The sequence below is a fragment of the Aedes aegypti genome, chromosome 3 (assembly GCF_002204515.2).
Source record: "Aedes aegypti strain LVP_AGWG chromosome 3, AaegL5.0 Primary Assembly, whole genome shotgun sequence".
NCBI lineage: Eukaryota > Metazoa > Arthropoda > Insecta > Diptera > Culicidae > Aedes > Aedes aegypti.
Window position 1 is genome coordinate 247,323,907 of NC_035109.1, and position 21,769 is coordinate 247,345,675.

Consider the following 21,769-nt stretch of genomic DNA (forward strand, 5'->3'; position numbering starts at 1 on the left):
CAAATAACAAAATTATGGTAAAAAATGTGTAAATCACTTAAATTTTACGTTTTTTCTACTTTTTACGTCAAAATCGTAAAATGTTTCATTTTAACAATCTTGCGTCGCTTAATTTCGATAGCATGCATATATTGTATGAAAAACAATCTTATTTTTATATAAATATTTGAATTTTTGAACAAATTATTGTAAAAATATGATAATTTTTAACATAACTTTACTAAAAAAAAGTTGCAAATTTTTGCAAAAACTTATCAATGATCCCAAATACGCTATATTTCATCTACCAAATGTCAAAGTTTGCCGGATGTATATTTTGATATATTTGAGATATCTGAATTCAAAATAACTACCTTTTTCATATAAATAGAATAGACTTATTATTAATTTTATCATTGTACTACAAGATTGTTGACACATTGCGTCAGTCAAGTTTTATTAATCAAATACTTTTTATTAGTCAGGTGTTACAGTATCTAGATATTTTCATATTGTTGTGTGGCTCGTCATCTCCAGCAACTGTCTAATTAGAAATTCGCTATGGCCTGCTATTATTCATTTTTTACATCCTGTTATGACCGCGTCGAGACAGTTCTTTCTGACATAAATCACAATTTACAAATCACTAGTATCAAAATAAAAGTATTTGATTAACAAATCCTAACTGACGCAATGTGTCAAAAATCTTGTAGAATAATGATAAAATTAATAATAAGTCCATTCTATTTATATGAAGAGATGGTTATTTTGAATTAAGATATCTCAAATATATCAAAATATACATCTGGCAAACTTTGACATTTGGTAGATGAAATATAGCGTATTTTGGAACATTGATAAGTTTTTGCAAAAACTTGCAACTCTTTGAGTAAAGTTATGTTAAAAATTATGATATTTTTACAATAATTTGTTCAAAAATTCAAATATTTATATAATAATAAGATTTTTTTTCATACAGCACATGCATGTCATCGAAATTAAGAGACGCACGGTTGTTAAAATGAAACATTTTACGATTTTGACGTAAAAAGTAGAAAAAACGTAAAATTTAAGTGATTTACACATTTTTTACTATAACTTTGTTATTTGAAGTCCTAGAACTTTGGTGTCTTCGACAACTTGTCGTATTTTTACACGTTCTAAAACATTGCCGAAGACGCGAAAGCTCTAGGACGCAAAACAAAAAAGTTTGCATCGCAGCGCCACCTATGCGGTGAAATTTCCAACAAACTTTTATCATCAAGTTGAAGAACAAACAAATTCAAGATAAGTCTCCTTTGACACCAACTCGAAAAAATGCACTCCTAAAGCGCTAGAGGTTTTGTCTGGCTAAATTCTGCTCCTGGCCCAGTGTGCAGTGGCCATCGGATTGTTCCCCGGGGGAACCGATGAAGTGGACATTTCGCAATGCAACATGTAGAACACAAATATCTCAGGATCTAGATTTGGTTAGTAAGATGGAGTCTTCGGCAAAGTTGTTCAGTAGATCAAGGACTTACATGTGATAGGCTGCTTGTTTCGGAATTCTGTCACCAGTTGGCGCTAGTGAGCATGTAATTTTTCAAACACGGATATCTCAGGATCCTGGTTACCTAGAAAGATGCGGTCTTCGACAAAGTTGTTAAGTAGGACAAGGATTATCATATTATAACTTGAAATTCTGCCAGCAGATGACGCTAGTGTGCATGCAATTTTTCAATCACGAATATCTCAGGATCCCGATTTTTTAGAAATATGGTGTTTTCGGCAAAGTTGTTCGATAGTTCAAGGAGTCGATATCGAGCTATGGAACATCGATTCATGGAGGTTTGACAGTATTTAGAAGTATGGCGTTTTCTGTTCTCTTTACAAACTGTGTTGGATTTTTCTTGAAACAAATATTATTCAACTGCTTCCGGGCTTCTATTATTGCTGTTTGCGTTAGACGTGCAAATCCAGTCTTAGTGAGCTTCAAATGCGCGAACACAAAGTAATCGAAGGATACTTAGCAACCATGATCCATATCTCCGAACACCCAACAAAGAAAACCAAATTTTGACTTCGCCTTCCTTGTTAAAAATCTTACCGCGTTTGGTGTTCCCGCATTTCATATTTGCATTTCAAACGCACACAGCAATACAAAAACCATAAGAAATCTTGGATAAAAAGGTAGGAAACACATTCAGGAATTCTATTTATTTTCCTTTCTTTATCAGCTGCACCAGTATAAACATTTTTTTCGTCCTCCTATTAAGTTTTGACATAGTTTTTTTTATAGAATCACTTTTCGAGTTGAGTCTTCGTCGAGTCTAGTACACGATACTGAAGACGGGCTTACAATGAAGATCAAAATACGCGTATCTGTCAAAGGATACACATTCTAGTGGAATTAAATGATACAGTACTAAATTCGGCTTTCATTCACTTCAAGGTATTTTACTATACTCCTTGAAGTTCAAGATTATCAAGAAAGTAGGGTTTATCCATAGAATTTGTTTATGTAGAGAAGCGCAAATACTGGAATCAAAGAACCGTCAAACGCGGTTCCAATCGAGTAATAGGCCTTTTCACGAGATGTTCCAAATAAACTGATTCGGAAGGTTTTTGACAGTCTTGTATGGAAATGACGATCCCGTGTATGCACTAGTCCTCCACCGATAGAAACGGATGGGAACACGGACCTGTCTCATGAAAAGGCCTGCCTAATTTGCGGCAGAAAGCTGTTACACAAAAACAATTGGGTATGAGTTAGTGCAAAGCGACATGAAAGTGACGTCACCGGTTAGCTGGGTCTATTATGGCAACTCACAGGATGACACGCGCACTACAACATTGCTCGAATCACCTCGAATGTGATAGAAGAGTACATGGTGACGTCATGAATAATTCCCCTTCTTTGTCCCTCTCTCATCACGCTCAATTGACTGTCCTGCTCTTTGAAATTTACTGCTGGAATTGTTTCGATTTTTTTATATGGAATTGACGTTCACTACTGGAATTGTTGACATATGTTTTATATGGAGTTTTGAGGTTATGTTAGACGTGCAACAATCTATAGTTATTGCCTGTGTTGATTATAAATAAATTCAAAATGCTCTCAGCGCTTCTCTATTATAATCATATTCTCTGGGTTTATCATTATAGTCAACGCTCATACTATCTAAACAATAAAATAGAAAATCATCCTTCAACATTGATTTTGCTATATACTTTGTTCATAATTGATGCTATATCATAACAAATTTAGGAAACACTTTGGCATGGTGTCGAAAACGAATCTTACCAAAATCGAACAGTAATTATGTTGTGAACAATTCGGTTAGCCGACATCTCGGTAGATTATGTTCCGAGATTTGATATTTAAAATTACCGAATTCTCAGCTCTTGGGTTCTTGGCGAAATGTTTCGCTGAGGTCGGAGATATAATATAAGTGTGTATGGATCTTCATTCACCTGTATATCGCGTAGATATAGTGCGTCTCATGTGAGGAGAACTGCTTTGCGTCTTACGAAGTCTTTTCACGCAACATAATCAATGTATTCATTAGAAGTTCGATTAATAGGCTAAATATAAAAATAAGATTGATCAATTTGAATCTAGAGTATGAACGATAATGAACCTTATAACTCTCGTTTTATTTTGTGCTTGCGTTTTCCACTGGTGGCGAAATATTTTAACATTTGACAAAACGTGCACTGATAGCCCAAATGATCAGAATCATAAAATATTCAGAAAATAAAATACTCACTGTTACATAATTCCAAATATAATTTTCCACAGCATGTCAGCACTTTGCTTACTAAATAACTTTGAAGAAGACGTCAAGTTTCAAAATAATCAGGAACTCGAGATTCTGCATTAGAAAAAAAATAATAAGAACCTCTAGCGTAGTCTGATGGAAGTACATCTAGCATCCCACTCCATTGTAAAATTGAATGCGAAAGAATTTTGAGTATATTTTACCCCTTACACGTTGGCTCGTGATATACAGAATAACTTGATCAAAGACGCCATCTTTCTAATCTAATTTTATTTTCAAAATTAAAAACATAAATTTGTTTGAAAATTCAATCTCCCAAATCTTCCTTATCATCTCTAAATTCTGTAAAATCTTCCTTATCATCTTTAAAATCTTTAAATCTTTGTTCTGTGAAGTTTTTAGCTTTTTCGGTGGTGGTCCAAAGATAATGTAGGTTTATATGGAAATAACTATGGAAAATTTTTGAGAAATGTTCCAGACACGTTAGTACTGTAATGTAAGTACAAATTTATCATGCCATAGTGGAAACTCATTCTTCAAACTCTAATGAAGGATGTTGCTGAAGAAACAAATCCCTTTTGAGCTAAATTGTTTGGGATTTTCTTTTTTATGTTTGCAGAGCTATAATCCCGTATGAAGCTAAATAAAAGCAAACAAACTCATGAATATCTCTTCTCCTATCCGTTGGAATGAATTTATCTCTTCACCTACTCAACACTTTTGTTGAAAACATCAACTTTCTAAGTAATCGGGATCCTGAGATATCTGTTAGCGTTAGCGTAATCGGGATCCTGAGATATCTGTGTTCAAAAAATGTCATACTCACTAGCGTCATCTGATGAAAGAATTCCGAATTAAATAAATCATCACATATTAGTCCTTGAACTATCGAACAACTTTGCCGAAAACACCATATTTCTAAAAAATCGGGATCCTGAGCTATTCGTGATTGAAAAATGGCATGCTCACTAGCGCCAACTGCTGGCAGAATTTCAAGTTAGATGGCCTATAATATGATAGTCCTTGACCTACTTAACAACTTTGTCGAAGACCGCATCTTTCTAGGTAATCAGGATCCTGAGATATTCGTGTTTAAAAAATTACATGCTCACTAGCGCCAAGTGGTGACAGAATTCCGAAACAAGCAGCCTATCACATGTTAGTCCTTGATATACTGAACAACTTTGCCGAAGACACCATCTTACTAAAAAATCTAGATCCTGAGATATTTGTGTTCGAGATGTTGCATTGCGAAATGTCCACTTCATCGGTTCCCCCGGGACACATTCCGATGGCCACTGAAGGGTGAGGATGTTTTCAAAGTTTCAATTGTTCACTGTCCGATTGGTACCGCTAAACTGAAGAAATTTGCCGAAGACATCAATATTCTATCTCGCCTAGTTTTAGATTGATAATCAAAATTGCTCCGCGTGTACTCAGTACACCATGCGACCGCTCGTGTGACGGGCCCGGTAAAAAAAAAGTTACACGAGCGGTCGCACTGGTGTACTGAGTACAGGCGTAAAAACTTAGGTTAGAAACACGAAGTTTTCGAATACTTTTCGTTGATTTTTTTGAAAACTTTCTTCCCTACAAGCAAGTAGAAGAGTAGATGTTACAATAGGACTAACACCCCAACAATTTGAAGGGGTTTTCAACGTGTTTTTAGAGTTTTCGCAAAGTGCGTGTACTCAGTACACTAGGGCGACCGACGGTGGGTTAAAATTCTTTTTTTTTTAAAGGCACTCTGTGCTCGTGGCCACTACTGTGTCGGAATCAGTTGATCTGTAGCTTCTTTGCCGATACAGATCTATTTTCAACTTATCTATATTTATTTAGACCTCTTAGAGTAACAACTGGAGAATTCGGTTGAACAATTAGTGAAAAATTATATCTGGAGGAACTCCTAATATTGTTTTTGGAAAAAAATAGGGTAATCCATGAGGAAATTCCTGGAGGCAGTATCGTTGGTGTGCTCAAGGATTTCATGAAAAAATCAGGAAAAATTCCTCAAAGCATCCTTTGAAAATTTTTGGAAGAATTGGTGGAGGAATCACTCGCAGAATTTCTATGGAGATCCCTGTATTACCGTGGTGAATCAAAATCCGGACGGTTCCAATATCCGGACACTCTGAGTATATTCATTAAAACAATGTGAAATTTAATGTTAAAGTGCCCGTATCCTCATATATTTGGTAATTCAAAGAACATACAACATTTTAACATCATTTTTGATCTAGTTATCATTGCCACATAATTGATAAAACACAAAAACAAATACCTTGCTTTAGTGAGCCGTCATATTTTTGCCACGAAAGTTCTTACACATTTGTAAATTCTGCCCTTGGTAGAATTGAAACTAACAATTTCATTTATTTTTTGGACTAAATCGATCTGTAAATGAATGGCACTATAAATAACTAGCTTCTTTACTTCATGGCAAAATATTAGTTTACACAACAGGTTGCAGAATGATGATTTTTACAGCACGAGTCATACATTTATACGAGTTCTGCAACGAGTTGCGTACAATATATTTTGCAGTAATGGTTAATTACTCAAAACAAATCAGTTACGTTAAGAAAAAGCGTTGCGTAATAGTTATTACGCAACTGATTCCAGATGACGTGATGAAAAACAGTTACACTAATGCTACTATATAGCATTATCTACCAAGGGTAAACCCACCCTATAATGAAATTACCTTTACCTATTCACCTATTCATGATATCAAAATAGATTTGAATACTATAACGGATTGATTCGACTTATTTTGTACTTTGAAACTTGTCAATAAAACGATTGCATCCACCATGTAGAGCAGATTTGATGCAAATTGTATAATTAACAATATCTGGTTGTCTCGCTATTCAGAAAAATCCTGTCGAGGGTCGTGAGTTCAAATTCCATCGGTTAAGAAACTTTTAATAATAGCTTAAGAACAAACATACGCAATCTCTTCTTTGAAATAAAGACTCCATATCTACACACGTAACCAGTTACCTTATTGACGGTTTTTCACATTAACCGGCTCAATGTCTTATATGTCCTATCATGTTACAAAATGAACGATTCACGCTATGTCTGAACCAGCCGATTATAAAAATCGAATGTACATCGTATCTTTTCTCACTAGAGTTTAGTATTTGGTTTATATTTTCATAATCTAATGTTTTAAAATATTCCATCGGTGAAATTTTGATTTATTCCACTTTTTAGCCATTTTTCATACTAAATCCCATGAAAATCACGTTTTCGACGCATTTTAGCCCATACAAAATGTATGGGAAAAATTTCACCGATAGAATATTTTAAAACCTTCTGATTATGAAAATATAGACCAAATACTGATCTCTAACGAGAAAAATTCCGATGTACATTCGATTTTTATAATCGTCTAGTTCAGACATAGCGTGCGATTGTTTGCGATTATACCAAATTTTTTTTTGAACGAAGGCCTTAACAGGCGTAACTAGAGATCTTTCTAAGTAAAATGAATAATTGACAAACTCAAACAAATATATTCAATCATGGTTCTATGGTTATCCAAGATATTCGTTGAGTACAAAACATCGGATCACCATACAAATATATATAATATCCATGAACTCCACAAATGTTTGCCTTCACGGCTACTGATTTTTTTTTTTTTAACACGTTTATTGGAACTACACGATTACATATACAGATTTTCTACACAAAAGCACAGTTAATAGTAAAATCTAATGCCTCTACTGAAAGTTGGTCATTGGCATCTAAAACATAATTTACATAGCTAATAAACATTTTTAGAGCCTGGTATCGGCATCTTCTGCTCATGTCCTTTAATTCGGGAAACCTCAGGCTGGTGAAAGTCATCCTCCTTCCTACGGTTGTCTCCAACTTAGATTGAAGATGATTCCATAGATCTCTGCTTCTCAGGCAGATGGAAAATTTATGCTCTAAATCTTCCTCTGTATTGGGGCATAGCTGACAGTATGGGCTTGCTACTCTGTTTTGTCGATGGAGAAGCTTGGCATGGGGAAGCTTTCCATTGACTAGGAGATAGTACATTGATTGCTCCAACGATGTTAATCCTTTGACTCTGATGTTGCACCAAACTCTCCTCCACGCAATGTTGGTATTTTCTTGCATGATTTTTGGTTCATTTAGTTTCTCGCGGAAATAATTGTGGAGTGCTGCAGCAGCCGGGGTTTCCCTTATTCTTCCTGGGATGTATGGCAGAACTTTGGAGAGGCTCTTCAAACACGGATATAAGGCAGGAATACCAGCCAGGTTTGGTGGGTTCTCCAGATGGTGCGAGAAAGAACTCGCAAATGGTGTTTCTCTCATTTCTTTTAGGAATCTCGTTACCAACAGGGATTTGCATTTATGCATTGGTAAGTGCAGATTTAAACCACCCATATTTTTCTGCAAAGTGAGCTGTTCTATTGGAACTCTTGTTGGAAAACGTTCCCATATAAAACTCCCAATGTACGACGTAATTCGTGATACAGCGTGATTCGGTATGCTGATTATTGAAGCTAGGAACCAGAGCCTCGACGTTATGAAAGTATTTAACACGATTATTTTCTGGTGCAGTGTGAGGTTTCTTGCCTTGTACATCCACATCAACCGGGATGTTTTTCTGATAACATCAGTCCAATTGTAATCGATTATCTGCTTTTGGGAATTGAAAAATGTCACTCCCAAAATTTTAATTGATTCTTGCACCCTCGGCCAGTTTATGTCGTCTTCATCCCGACGCGGTCCTAGGTTCACTGCAGAGGTTTTGTTAAGGTTCAATAACGACCCCGAGCAGCGCCCGAAGTCCAAAAACGTTTGTTGTATGATTTCCAGCTTGCGTTCGTCTATTATAATGATGGAGATATCGTCTGCGTATGCAACCACGAGTTCCAAGGGATCATTGCAGATGGATCGTAATTTTTCAAGGAGGGGGTGTAGGTAAAGGACAAACAAATGCATGCTTAAAGGATCGCCCTGTCTAACAGAACGTTGGATAGGGATGCTTGGAGTGAGATTTCCGTTGATTAGCAAACGAGATTTTGAGGAGGACATAATCACAGTTGTACAAAATTTTCGTTCAGATGGATATTCCGCATCACGACCTTGAGAAAATCATGATTTACACGATCGAAAGCATGATCGAAATCGAAAGATATTAGTTTCCCACGCTTTTTCTTGCAGTTCAATTCGGCAATTCGATCTTTGATAGCATGCACAGCTTCAAAGATAGTTTTATCTGAGTTCGAGCATTTTTGGCTTGCGTTCAGTAGGTTGTTCTCAGCCATAACATTTTCCAAACGGTCTTTGAGGATTCTTGACAAAAGCTTATAATCATAATTAAGCAGACTGATCGGTCTGTATGCTTTAATTGTCTGGTCATTTGATTTATTTTTGCATAGTACAATAACCCCTTCAACAAATGCTTCGGGTATATTTCCTTGCAGAGCTTCATTAACTATCATATTGAGCTGGGGATGAATAATTTCGAACGCTTTTTGATAAAATTCTTTTGGAATTCCATCACTGCCTGGTGACTTTCGAGAGGCACTTGATTTTATTGCGAAATATAGTTCTGTCGTTGTGATCTCATTCATCATAGCGTTGTTGCTGTTTGAATCAGGTGGAACAATACGATTCATAGGAAAACCATCGAAATTGTTCAATTGCTCTTCACTGTATAGATTTCGGAAGAAGTCATGAACATGCCTTTCTATCTCTGATCCTACAGTGATGCAACGATCTTGGTGACGAATTGAGTTAATGGTTGTTTTTCTTCGATAGCGATCACCTATTTGGAAGGATGATACTTTTTCTCCACACACATACCTATCGTTTAAACGTTCGTATGCTTTCGAAAAGTTGCTTTGAACTTTCAACATTTTAGCTTTTACTTTATTAACTTCGGCAATGCCGTTGGGGTTTTGGTACAAGTGATCATACGCATTTCTTAATTGACGGTACAACAGTTCGTTAGTAGCATGAAATTCACGAAACGATTCATTGGTTTTCCACTTAAAAAAGCTTCTAATCTTCGGTTTTGCATACTCAATCCACCAAGACATCCAGCTATTGGAATTTCGTTTTTCCCGAAGCCAACGAGACCACTTTTGCTCAAACTCTTCAAGATTTTCTTCATTTAAAACATGTGCACGCATAGACCAATACCCGCGACCAAATGGTTTGCCCAAATGTGGTAGACCACATCGAATTTTGTAAGCCTTGTGGTCTGTGAAAGACGTAGCAAAGAGCTCTGAAAAGTGGAGATGCGGAACAAGCGACCTAGAGACGTAAATACGATCAATGCGAGAAGCAGAATTGGAGCGAATGAAACTATAATCAATGACATTTCTGTTTAAACAATCCCAAGTATCATTGAGTTGCATGTTCTCTATCAATTGTTTAAGAGCAGGACTATGATTATTTGTCCCAGTGGCATCCTTGTTGGAAATAACACAATTAAAGTCTCCGCCAAGGATGATATGCTCGGAAGCAGCCTGTAGGTAGAATGGCAATTGTTCTTTGAATAAATTTTCACGAGCGGAGTAATTTTGCGTACCAGAATGGGCATATACATTGCAAATAGTTAACGAATCGCCAATTTTGACTGTTAGAATTCTACTGTTTAAACTTCTTTGTACGTTTGAAAACGGGATGTGTGACTTGAGAGCTATGGCTGTTCCTCGCTTGGACTCATCTACATTGAATATAATATTGTATCCAGGAATGCAAAGCCTAACACATTCAACTTCTTGGAGGAGGATGATGTCGAATTCCAATAAACGCACAAATGAACGAAGAGCTGCTATTTTATTATCACTGGAAACAGTATTGGTATTGATAGACCCAATATTGTAGCTAAGGATATCTGATCTGTACATCACATATAGTCACATGTAGTTATGGGGTTTAAGCCGTAGTACTCGCGGCCGACTCGAGATTAATTTAAGGATCGGAGCAGGTTTTAAGTTTAGTGTTGTGAGTTAGTATTACGGATTGGTTTTGGAAATTTTGTTAATGTTATTAAGAAATTCGACCGTCTATTGAGTGCCAGTTTTAAGTTTCTTCGGACGCCCTCTTGGCCGTTTCACTTTTAGGAACGGACCGCCTTCAGTGGACGACTCGTTGCTTTCAGTCTCGGAAATCTCCATGGACAAGGGATTGGAAGGGTAACTGGTTAGAGGAATTTTGAATGCACTCACGTGACTGGGTCCAGCGATATTGTTTTTCAGTTGGTCTGGATCGGTCTGCTGGGTGGAACGATCATACACTGGCGCAGGTATCGAATCAGCAGTCGTCGCAGCAGAGGGTGAAACAACGGTGGCATCAACGGGGGCAGCAGAGGGGGCAGCAGTGGAGACAACAACAGCATTGGAAACGATAGTGGTAGCACCACCAGCAGCAGCAGCAGCAGCAGCAGCAGCAGTAGCAACAACAGCAGTAACATCGTCCGTAGCATCCGAGGTGTTTGTTTGAGTTTTGCCTATTTCCATCCTTTCGTCATCAGCAGGAGCAGGGGAAGGCGAGTCGCCAGACGCTCCCCTTTCTTCGACAGCGGCGGTTGATGTAGTGGATCGAGCATTCGCATTGAGTTCATTTAAGTTTGTACCCACAAACTCAGGCATGAGTGAGGCCACAACTTTGCTCCGGTCCAGAACGCTGGCGTAGCTTGTATTTTTCTGTACTGCCTTCAGTCTGTTGTTGAGGTCGGTCTTTTGTCCCAACAGCTTTTTATTTTCAACGCACGTAAATCCCGGGTGGGCTGGGTTGGTACAATGCCTACAATATTGCGGCTGGTTTCTGTAGGAGATTAGGCTCTCCTCACCCATAATTGTCACGAATGACTTGATGTGGCGATGCAAAATCATTTTAGCCACCCGCACTCCTGATGATACGCCTTTGAACGCAAAGTTGTCTCCCCAAACAAGCTCCTTAATCGAGATAATCTCGCCGTACTGCTTGAGAAAAGCAGCGATGTCTTCGTTCCGAACGTTTTCGGATAGATCGTGGATCTTGACTTCGACGCCTCCATCGTCCATCATCAAGCGAACTTTGATCTTCGTTTTGTTCACCTCCAACTCGTGACGACCGTTGTGATGATCAACAGCATCCTGGGCAGTCTTCAGATCACGGCATTTCACGTGCGCGCAATTTTGCGCGTGGTTCATTTGCAAACGCAGCACTTGATCAATACTTAGTCCAATGGTCTCATGAACGAAAGAATGGATTTCCTCAAAGGAAGGTCGCTTCGGGAAGTTGGATAAGTCCATCTTGAACGTGTTCTCACGGGCACGTACGGCTGCCATGGTTGCTATTTTTAATAGCACGGGTTTGGATGGTCGTCAGGCAGAAAACTGACGCGATTGAAATTCTGCACAACAAGGTGCGAGAATAAACGAATGAAACTCGAAACAAAGCGATACGGAGCGGTTTGAAAATACGTCTGGTCGCAGCGATAGCTTGAACCTAACTGTGATAAAAAATCACTGATCATGATATATCAAATGTTGAATTGGGGGAACATAATGTGCACTTCCATGATTCACTTTGGCATGGGGGTTTTCTCGGCCACATTGTCTGAAACTTTGCCATAAAAAGCACTTCAATGCGACGCATATTATGGCCAAATATGAGGTCAGAAGCGTTCCAGAAACCCCACTGCCGAAGTGAGTCAAAAGTACCAAGAATAGGATTCAACTGCCTAATTGTCTTTGTCTATGTAGAATCTTACTACATAAGCCTGTAATGAAATTACAGATTACTTGCCAAGCTTATAGATTTAATGACCTGTACTACAAGTAGTTTATGGATAATCCTAAAAAGTGGTTGAACGCAAATCGTGCTATAACCAAATTAAAGGAGCCTTATCTGGCCCTATCTGGCCAGATGTAACTTGTACGAATTAATTTTCATGAGTGTATCACATTACAAATCTGTTAATTATAGTTATAGATCTGAAGGCCTAGTTTCCACGAAGTTTATGGCTGTTCTAAAACATGAAAGCGAATTTGCATATAACTGACATAGCTTTACACAAGTTTTGGCAGAGTAGCAGTGTTCTAGTCTGTTAAGTGTATATTAAACACTGAATTTTGAGGGCGAGAATTACCCATTTACGTAATAAATATTTAGTTTAATTATTTATGTAAAGTTTTTTTACATACCCCGACTCATTACATAGAAGAGGTTTTAATATATTTGGCAAAAAAATCTCTTAGGTAATAAATGCGGAAATACTCATAAGAACATTAAGCTGAGAAGCAGGCTCCGTGCCAATCGGGAAGTAACGCCATAAAGAATATTTCTTATGATGAAGTTTAAATCTATTTGTGTTACCATCGATAAGCTAATTATAACTGCGTTGTCTCTATAGTTATAGTTATAGATAACTTCATTATACAAACCTCTGCGGGTTCTATGGCATCGTCCATAACCGTGAACTTCAATCGATTTTGCGCAAGGTCTATGCAAACAAAAGCACTGCAAGTCGTCGGCGTTACGACACTCTTCCCTTCCCATCATGTTTGCTATCTTATCAGTTGCCTAGTGATCACCCGTCTGTGTTGAACGCCTTTAAAGTACCTCATCGATTCCAAGTACCGTAATTCAGTGTCGCTATCGCTCTTCCACTAATCACACTCCATCAATTACTCGGGGATTAACATTTACATTAGTGGTTCGGTGCCGTCATCTCTTCTCTTGCTGCGCATATGTGAATATTTGAAGCGCGTACTCGAAAAATGTTGGACAACTACTCGAGAATCGAACCAACCCGGAATCGATACAGTAGTGATTCGCTCAGGTGAGAATACGTAACAAACTTAGCACCCAATGACGATGGCAGCTTGATTGAACAACTCTTTGAAGAGCGTGGTGCTGCAACGCAGCAGCCGAGCAAACCGTGTACATAGCGTGTACTTGTTTGATTTTGTCCATGAATTAATGGATGATTCTTTTCGTCAGTTGAAGATTTGGGTGAAAGATCGATCGATGGATGAAGAAATCATACAGTGATTCGAGTTTATATTTTCAATATGATTATGATCAATTCAACATTTATAGTCAACATTTAAGCAATGTATTGAAACCCTTTTGTGCAAAAATTAATCAAGAATACATAAAGCACAATTCGACATAAATGTAATAATTATAGATAAGTTTAACATTGAAACAAACTCGTTATTGCACTCTTTACCACTATTCTTCTATTGAAACGTACTATGTGTAAAAGTGCTTCTGTTCAAATTGGTATCCAATTTGAAATAAATTGCTACCCATCATCAATCTTCAATTGTCCAATTGTTCCTTTCTACTGCATTTTGCGGTTTGAGGGAACAAGGTGAAGGTATACATCGCATACACTTCATCTTCTAAATCCATTGCATCCACTAACGAGCCAAACAAACTACTTCACCATTCACACTTTCAAAATTAGCTGCAAAATCAACAGACTGATTTATGTTATGCTTTTTTACCCGACCTACGATAACTACCCGGAACCATAAGCCATGGCACTCATCTCAGTCAAGAAACGGCGTTCAACTTATAAATTGATTACCCATTTCGTAATCTGCCAACAGACCAAAGGCTACTGGGTCGGCTCGCTGGTCCAACTCCAAAAGAGCCACTTTGCAATCCAAAACGGTTTTCCAACTGAGTGAGCAACTCACAGAAAGAAATTTTGATTGTAATTTGAGCGAGTTGGAAGATGAATACAGTAACGTCGTCCATATGACGCTACCGCCGACTTTCCTCCCACTGCAGTTCAATAGCAGGTTTTAAAAGGAATGAAGCTGATTTTTGGGCTCCACCCCAAATGCCACTATCTCATATGAGCCATAACCCAGAATAGTTCAGAAGATAAGGACAACAATGATAATGTGGGCGAAAAATGTCAACGCTATTGTAACATTGAACCGATTCTGAAATGTAAGCCAATGGTAAAACTTTTGGTAAAATTTTCATCAGTTTTCATTTTTTCATCGCTCTATCAGTAGCTTCATTTTTAACATAAAAAAATATTCAAATCGCGACCACTTTTTTGTTTCTGGATATGTTTGCACTACCTTTTAAGGCCCAAGTCAGTGGCGCGTCTGAAATGCGCGCGGGCTACTTTGATCGCAATTTTAACAAATTTGAGTACTTTTTTCAAAATTCTAAACTCACTTGTCTCTTCGAAATTAAAAGGAGATTATTTCTTGTGAAGAAACCATGTTCATAAAGTTATTAGATTTAGCTGGAATGTCTTTTGAGTGGTAAATGAAATGCCGAAAATATAAGACATTGCTTGCTATTTCATCTGATAGAAGCTGTTTGGGGGCATATTTTGAAAATTGGAAAACATCCATCGATAGATATTTCCTCAAAGATTATTCCTGTAAAAAAATATTTCCAATAAAATTAGGCAGGAATACGGGAATGTCTTTTAAACGCAATTTAAAAATCATCATTTTTCTCATAAAATTAGCCATCAAATTGCCAACGATAGCCATGCAACGATCGATGAATCAGGCATAGTTCATCCAAGTGGGCAAAATGAATTCTAGGAGTAATCCACGTTGCAGCTAATGGGAAACTTTCTGGTGGTTGATGAGTTTTGATGATAGAGATATTTTGTTTCTTGGATAAGTACAATTTCATGGTGAAAGTTCATAATGATACTTATTTCACTACTGGACTATCGCAAAAGTTTTTACAAGTGCGGGAACGCTAATGAAAGTGCGCGATGGCATCAAATCGAGTCAGTTACTTCAGCGGGATTATTCATCGCAGTCCAAAGAATAAATGATCTGAAGACACGACTATGATTCGAAGCAATCTCGCACTTTTATTCCCAGTTCAGCAGTGAAAGAAATATACAACAACTTGATAAAACTTTTGCGCGAGTTAGAATTAGTTGACGCTTCCACACTAATTATGATTTGCATGAGGGAACAGATGTCAACAAAATATAAAATTATGTTTGCTAAAACCTGATAAGGAAGTGTTGTTATGTTCCATGGTTATTTGAAAATGATGAGTAAACTACCTATCTAACTGATGCTTTTCTGAAATACATTTGACTGCTCCAATTGCAATATTGAAATTATATGAAAATTCGCATGCCCACCCTAGCCGTTGAAGAAATGAACCGTTACTCTTTGAACGTGGCAAAGGATGGTATTACCATGGATGGTGGGTGCGCTCGTAAGACATGCAGTTGTTTGCCCCAAGATTATTTGGTTTTCTAATATGAAAGCATACATTTTTTTATATACCAATGAATTGCTGAGAAAATTTGCAATCTATTGGTGCTAATTATAAGGCTGAAAAATAAAATTCATAGCATACTTTTTCAATTTCCATTTCATGCGCAAATGATTTCCGCTGCAACAGCAGCGGGCCGTGGGAAGAAGGAATACGAAAAACCGACCAACAAGCGATAAATGAAATGTGTTCATCTAACTGTGAGTCATTTTGCTAATGATGTAGGATGGGTGATCTGTTGATATTGATATTGGTATCACGTGTTGATTACTTCGAGCCTCGAATTCTTGGATCAATTTTAATTTTATCTGCAAATTGTTCTGAACAAATCTTCTTAATTTTGTTGAATAAAATATATTGGGGGATTAGAGTTTTCTAAATTAGTAAATAATACGTCATAAGTCATTTTTAATTTCAGAGCGGTCGGTTCTCAGCTTGCTCCTGGCGATCAACATGCTCGTGCTGTATGTATCAAGCGAGCGTGCTTGTGCGGAATGTACTAAGTATACGATGCAACTGATCTTGAATTAAATATTTCATATTACAATTGGCATTGGAAATTCCAAGTAAATATTTGTATCTCATGGCTTTCTAAGTGGGATGCCCGAAATTCATTGAAAATATTCTAATTGTTTGTGGCTGAGAACTTTGGACAGACAATTTGAATGTGATTATTGGGAATTTGTTGAATATTTTCCAATTACTGGTAGACACTGAAAAAGGCTGCAATATGAAAAGATGATTGCTTAAAAAGTCTTTGATAAAGTGTACAATATTTTGAAATACATCGAGTTGAAAAAAAACAAAGCTATGACAAGAACACTATTTGTATGACATGTAGGTTTATTAAAATAAATCCTAATAATATTTGAGATTTTTATGGAATAATTTGAATATTTCCGAATACCTGATGACAAATGAGCATTCCAGACAAATATTTGAATGAGATGAGGAGCTTTACCAACATTTTGAGTAATACATTACATTCAAATGAAATAAGGGTTTCTAAAAAAAAAACGGTTCAATATATAAACGAAATGAGTATTTTCTAGTACACTCTCGAATATATGAATGCTCTCTCGAAACATTCGCATTTTTTCAGCAACTTAGAAATACTTGTGTTTTGTGGAATTCTTTAAATTATTCTGAATATTTGATGGCGATTGAGAATTTCTGACTTATATTTGAATGAGATTAGAATATTCGAAAATTTCTGAAAAAATAGAGTATCTCGTCAGTGATATTTGCATAAAAGGAATGTTTTAGAAGAAATTCTGAAGTATGCATGATTGAGATAAGTATTTTTTTAATGCAATTTTAAATAAGACGTCTCAATATTATATGAATATAATTATATAAATTATTTAAACAATATATGCTCCTTTTTTATGAATTACCGCTGAATGTTTGACTGAGATGAGAATATTTTGAATGACTCCGGAATAATTCAGTTATTTATGAAAATTTTGAATATTTCTGAATATTCGATGTTATTTGAGAACTTCTGGCAAATATTTTAATGCGATGAGGATTTTGAAAAAAATAAGTATAACAAAATATTTAAATGAAATGAGTTTCTCGTGAATAATATTCATATATGGTTTCTGAATGAAATTTTGATAAATGTATGAATAAGATGAGTATTTTTATTTCACTTCAATATTTAAAATATCATGGAGTTTTTTGGAAAAAATCCGAATTATCGATGGCAATATAAAATTTCTGACAAATATTTTAATGAGATGAGGATTTTTACGAAAATTCTGAGAAATATAAGAATGCGATAAGTATCTCGTAAACAACATTCGAATAAGACTGAATTTCTAAAATAAATACGGTATCTTGCATGAATGATACGAGTGTTTTCTAAATAACTCTCGACTATTTGAATGATCTCTGGAATCTTCCGCATATTTTCGAATATCTGCGAATTTCAAAGATTCTGACAACTTTTTCAATAAGATAAGAATATAAGAAAATTTCTGAATTATAGGAGATAAACATCTCGAAAGTAATATTTGCATATAAAGAAGTGTTTCAAAAGAAATTCTGACGAGAATGGGATAGATATTTTCTCAATATGATTTCAAATGATATGAGTGTCAGAAAATTTCTTAATAATATATGAATAAGATGAGTATCTCATGAATGACAATTGAGTTATATGCTTTTTACAGGAATTCCGCTAAATGTATGACTAAGATGAGTAATTTTTTAATTACTCCGGAATACTCGAATAATTTATGAAATACTTTGAACAGTCACGAATTATCGATGCCATCATGCCAATCGAGAATTTCTGACAAATATTTTAATGAGAAGAGTGTTGTGGAATTCTTCAAATTACTCTGAATACTTGATGGTGATTGAGAATTTCTGGCATATATTTGAATAGAATATTAGACAATTTCTGAAAAAAAAATTGGAGTATCTCGTCAGCGATATTTGCATAAAAGGAGTGTTTTAAAAGAAATTTTTGAAGAAAGCATGAATGAGATAAGTAGAGTATTTTTATAAATCAATTCTAAATAAGACGAGGATACTAGAAAATATCCATATAATATATGAATAACATGAACATCTTGTGAATGATATTCTAACAATATAAGTGTTAAATAACTTCCGCTGAATGTGTAACTGAAATGAGAATCTTTAAATTGACTCCGCAATATTTTAATAATTTATGAAAACTTTGAATATTTCCGAATACTCCATGCCTATTTAGTACTTCTGTTAAATATTTTAATAAGATGAGGATTCCAGATAATTTCAGAAAAAAATATATGAGTGAAGGGGCCTAGATAGCCGTAGCGGTAAACGCGCAGCTATTCAGCAAGACCAAGCTGAGGGTCGTGAGTTCGAATCCCACCGGTCGAGGATCTTTTCGGGTCGGAAATTTTCTCGACTTCCCAGGAGTTCAAGTATCTTCGTACCTGCCACACGATATACGCATGCAAAAATGGTCATTGACATAGTAAGCTCTCAGTTAATAACTGTGGAAGTGCTCATTAGAACACTAAGCTGAGAAGCAGGCACTGTCCCAGTGGGGACGTTACGCCAGAAAGAAGAAGAATATGAGTGAAATTTCTCGTGAATGTTATTTATATACGATAAGGGTTTCCTGATGAAATTCTGATGAATGTATGAATGAGATGAGTATTTTTAATTGACTGTAATATTTGAAATATAATAAAATTTGTTAAAAAATCCGGTCTTGATAGCAATTGAGAATTTCTTACAAGCATTTGAATAAGATGAGGATTCCAATATCTGAATAACATATAAATGAAATGCGTGTCTTGTTATTTGAATTACATAATGGATTCCTAAAGAAATCCTGAAAAATACATGAATGAGATGACAATTTTATCAATGACTCTGGAATACTTCAGTGTTTTATGAAATTCTTTCAAGTGTTCCGAATACTTGATGCCAATTGAGAAATTCTGATATATGTTTGAATGATATTAGGATATTATAAAACTTCTATTTTATGCATAAAAAAAGTGTTTGACAAGAAGTTTAGAAGAATGCATGCATGAGATAAGTATTTTTTGTTTCATTTAATTTAAAAAAAAAATCTATAAAATGTATTGATACTATAATAAAATAAATATCTCGTGAATGATATTCAAACAATATAAGTACTTTTTTTTAGAATTTCCGCTAAATATGACTGGGACGAGAATCTTTTCAATGACTCCGGAATATTTCAGTAATTTATGAAAACTTTGAATATTTCTAAATTTTTGATGCCAATTGAGAACTTCTGGCAAATATTTTAATGAGATGAGGATTCTAGAAAATTTTAGAATACAAGATATATAAATGAGATCGTGAATGATACTTATATACGATAAGGGTTTCTGAATGAAATTTTAAATTGACTTAAATATTTAAAATGTTCTGGAATTCTTTAAAAAAATTTGAATTCCTGATGGCAATTGAAAATTTCTGACAAATATTTGATTGAGAAATGTAAGAATAAGATGAGTATTTCGTAAATTGCATTTGAATAAGATAGAATTTCTGAATTAAATACGAAAGAAAATATTCAAAATAACTCTTGAATATTTCAATGCTCTCTGGAATCTTTCGCATATTTTTGAATACCTGGGCAGTTTTTGAAAATTTTCTGAATAAGACTATGACATTAGATTATTTCTAATAAGCATTATTAAGTAATATTTGCACACGGGAAGTGTTATTAAAGAAATTCTGAAGAATGTATGAATTCGATAAATATTTTTTTAGTTTAAATTAAATTGAACCGAGGATACTAGAAAGTCTCTGTTCAATATATGTATATGATAAAAATCTCGTAAATGAAATTTGAACAATATAAGTGGTTTTTTAAAGAATTTCCGCTAAAATATATGACTGGGATGAGAATCTTTAAAATGACTCCGGAATTTATGAGTAATTTATTAAATGCTTTGAATATTTCCGAATACTCGATGCTAACTGAGGGCTTCTGACAAATATTTAATAAGATGAGGATTCAAGAAAATTTTAGAAAGAAAAAACAATAAATGAGTTGAGTATCTCGTGAATGATATTCATATGCGACAGGTGTATCTGGTTGAAATACTAATGAATGTATGAATGATTTAAGTATTTTTAAATTACTTTAATATAAGAAATATTATGGAATTCTTTGAAAAATCCGAATTATAGTTAGCAGTGGAAAATTTCTGACAACTATTTGAATGAGATAAGGATTCCAAAATATTTCTAATATATAAAAAATGAGACAGAGACGAGCCTACCAACGACTGAAAGTCTCTTTAATAAAGATAGATAATGAAAGTCGAAATGAGGTTTCCACCTTATAAATTATATTTGAATTATATAATGATTTCTCATAGAAATTCTGAAAATTGTATGAATAATGAGTGTTTTTCATTGACTTTGGAATACTTTAGTGTTTAATGCAATTCATTGAATTATTCTTTTTATTTGATGGCAATTGATAAATTCATGTTTTGAATAAGATTAGGATTTTAGAAAATATCTGAAAAAAATGGAGATAAGTGTGAGTGATATTTGCATAAAATTAGTGTTTTAAAACAAATTCTGCAGAATGCATGAATAGGACAACTTTTACCTTAATTCAATTTCAAATAATACGGGGATACTACAAAACATTTTAATAATATATTAATAAGATGAGTAAATGACATTTAAATAACATAAATACTTTTTTTAAAGTAATACCGCTGAACGTATAACTGAGATTAGTAATGATTCCGCAATATTTAAGTAAATTATTAATTACTGTCAATATTTCCAAATATGCCTGACGCCAATTGAGAACTTCTGAAAAATATTTGAATAAGATGAGGATGAAAGAAAATTTGAGAAAATTATTATTGAGATAAGTATCTTGTGAATGTTATTTGAGGGGTTTCTAAAAGAGAATATGACAAATGTATGGATGCGATTATTTTTTAAGACTATGTAATGCTTAAAATGTTATGGAACTTTTTGAAAAATCTAAATTCTCGATGACAATTGCGAATTTATGACAAATATTTGAATGTTGAGGATTCCAAATAATATTTCAATGAAATGTGTATTTTGTTAATGATATTTGAGTGATATAATTGTTTCTAAACGAAATTCTAAAGAATGTATGAATGAGATGCAATATGTTTCAACGACTCCGAAATACTTGAGTATTTCATGGATTTTTTTTCAAATTTCGTACAATTTTTAGCAATTGAGACATTAGAACATATATTTGTATGAATAAGTATTGTCTTAATTCAATGTTATAT

At 35.0% G+C, this 21,769-nt stretch overlaps 1 protein-coding gene across 9 annotated transcripts in view; it reads left to right on the plus strand.

Moving 5' to 3' along the window:
• LOC5565208 (serine-rich adhesin for platelets) overlaps positions 1-21,769 on the plus strand; it is a 306,053-nt gene that overhangs the window by 232,640 nt on the left and 51,644 nt on the right. Inside the window, exon 1 of one of the 9 annotated variants that reach the window (XM_021849627.1) lies at positions 13,305-13,545. The exons of the other annotated variants lie outside the window; for them this stretch is intronic. Within the exon in view, the coding sequence (XP_021705319.1) occupies positions 13,484-13,545 (62 nt within the window). The 5' untranslated portion in view covers positions 13,305-13,483. Of the gene's footprint in view, positions 1-13,304; positions 13,546-21,769 lie in introns of those variants that run through there. 9 annotated transcript variants of the gene reach the window in all.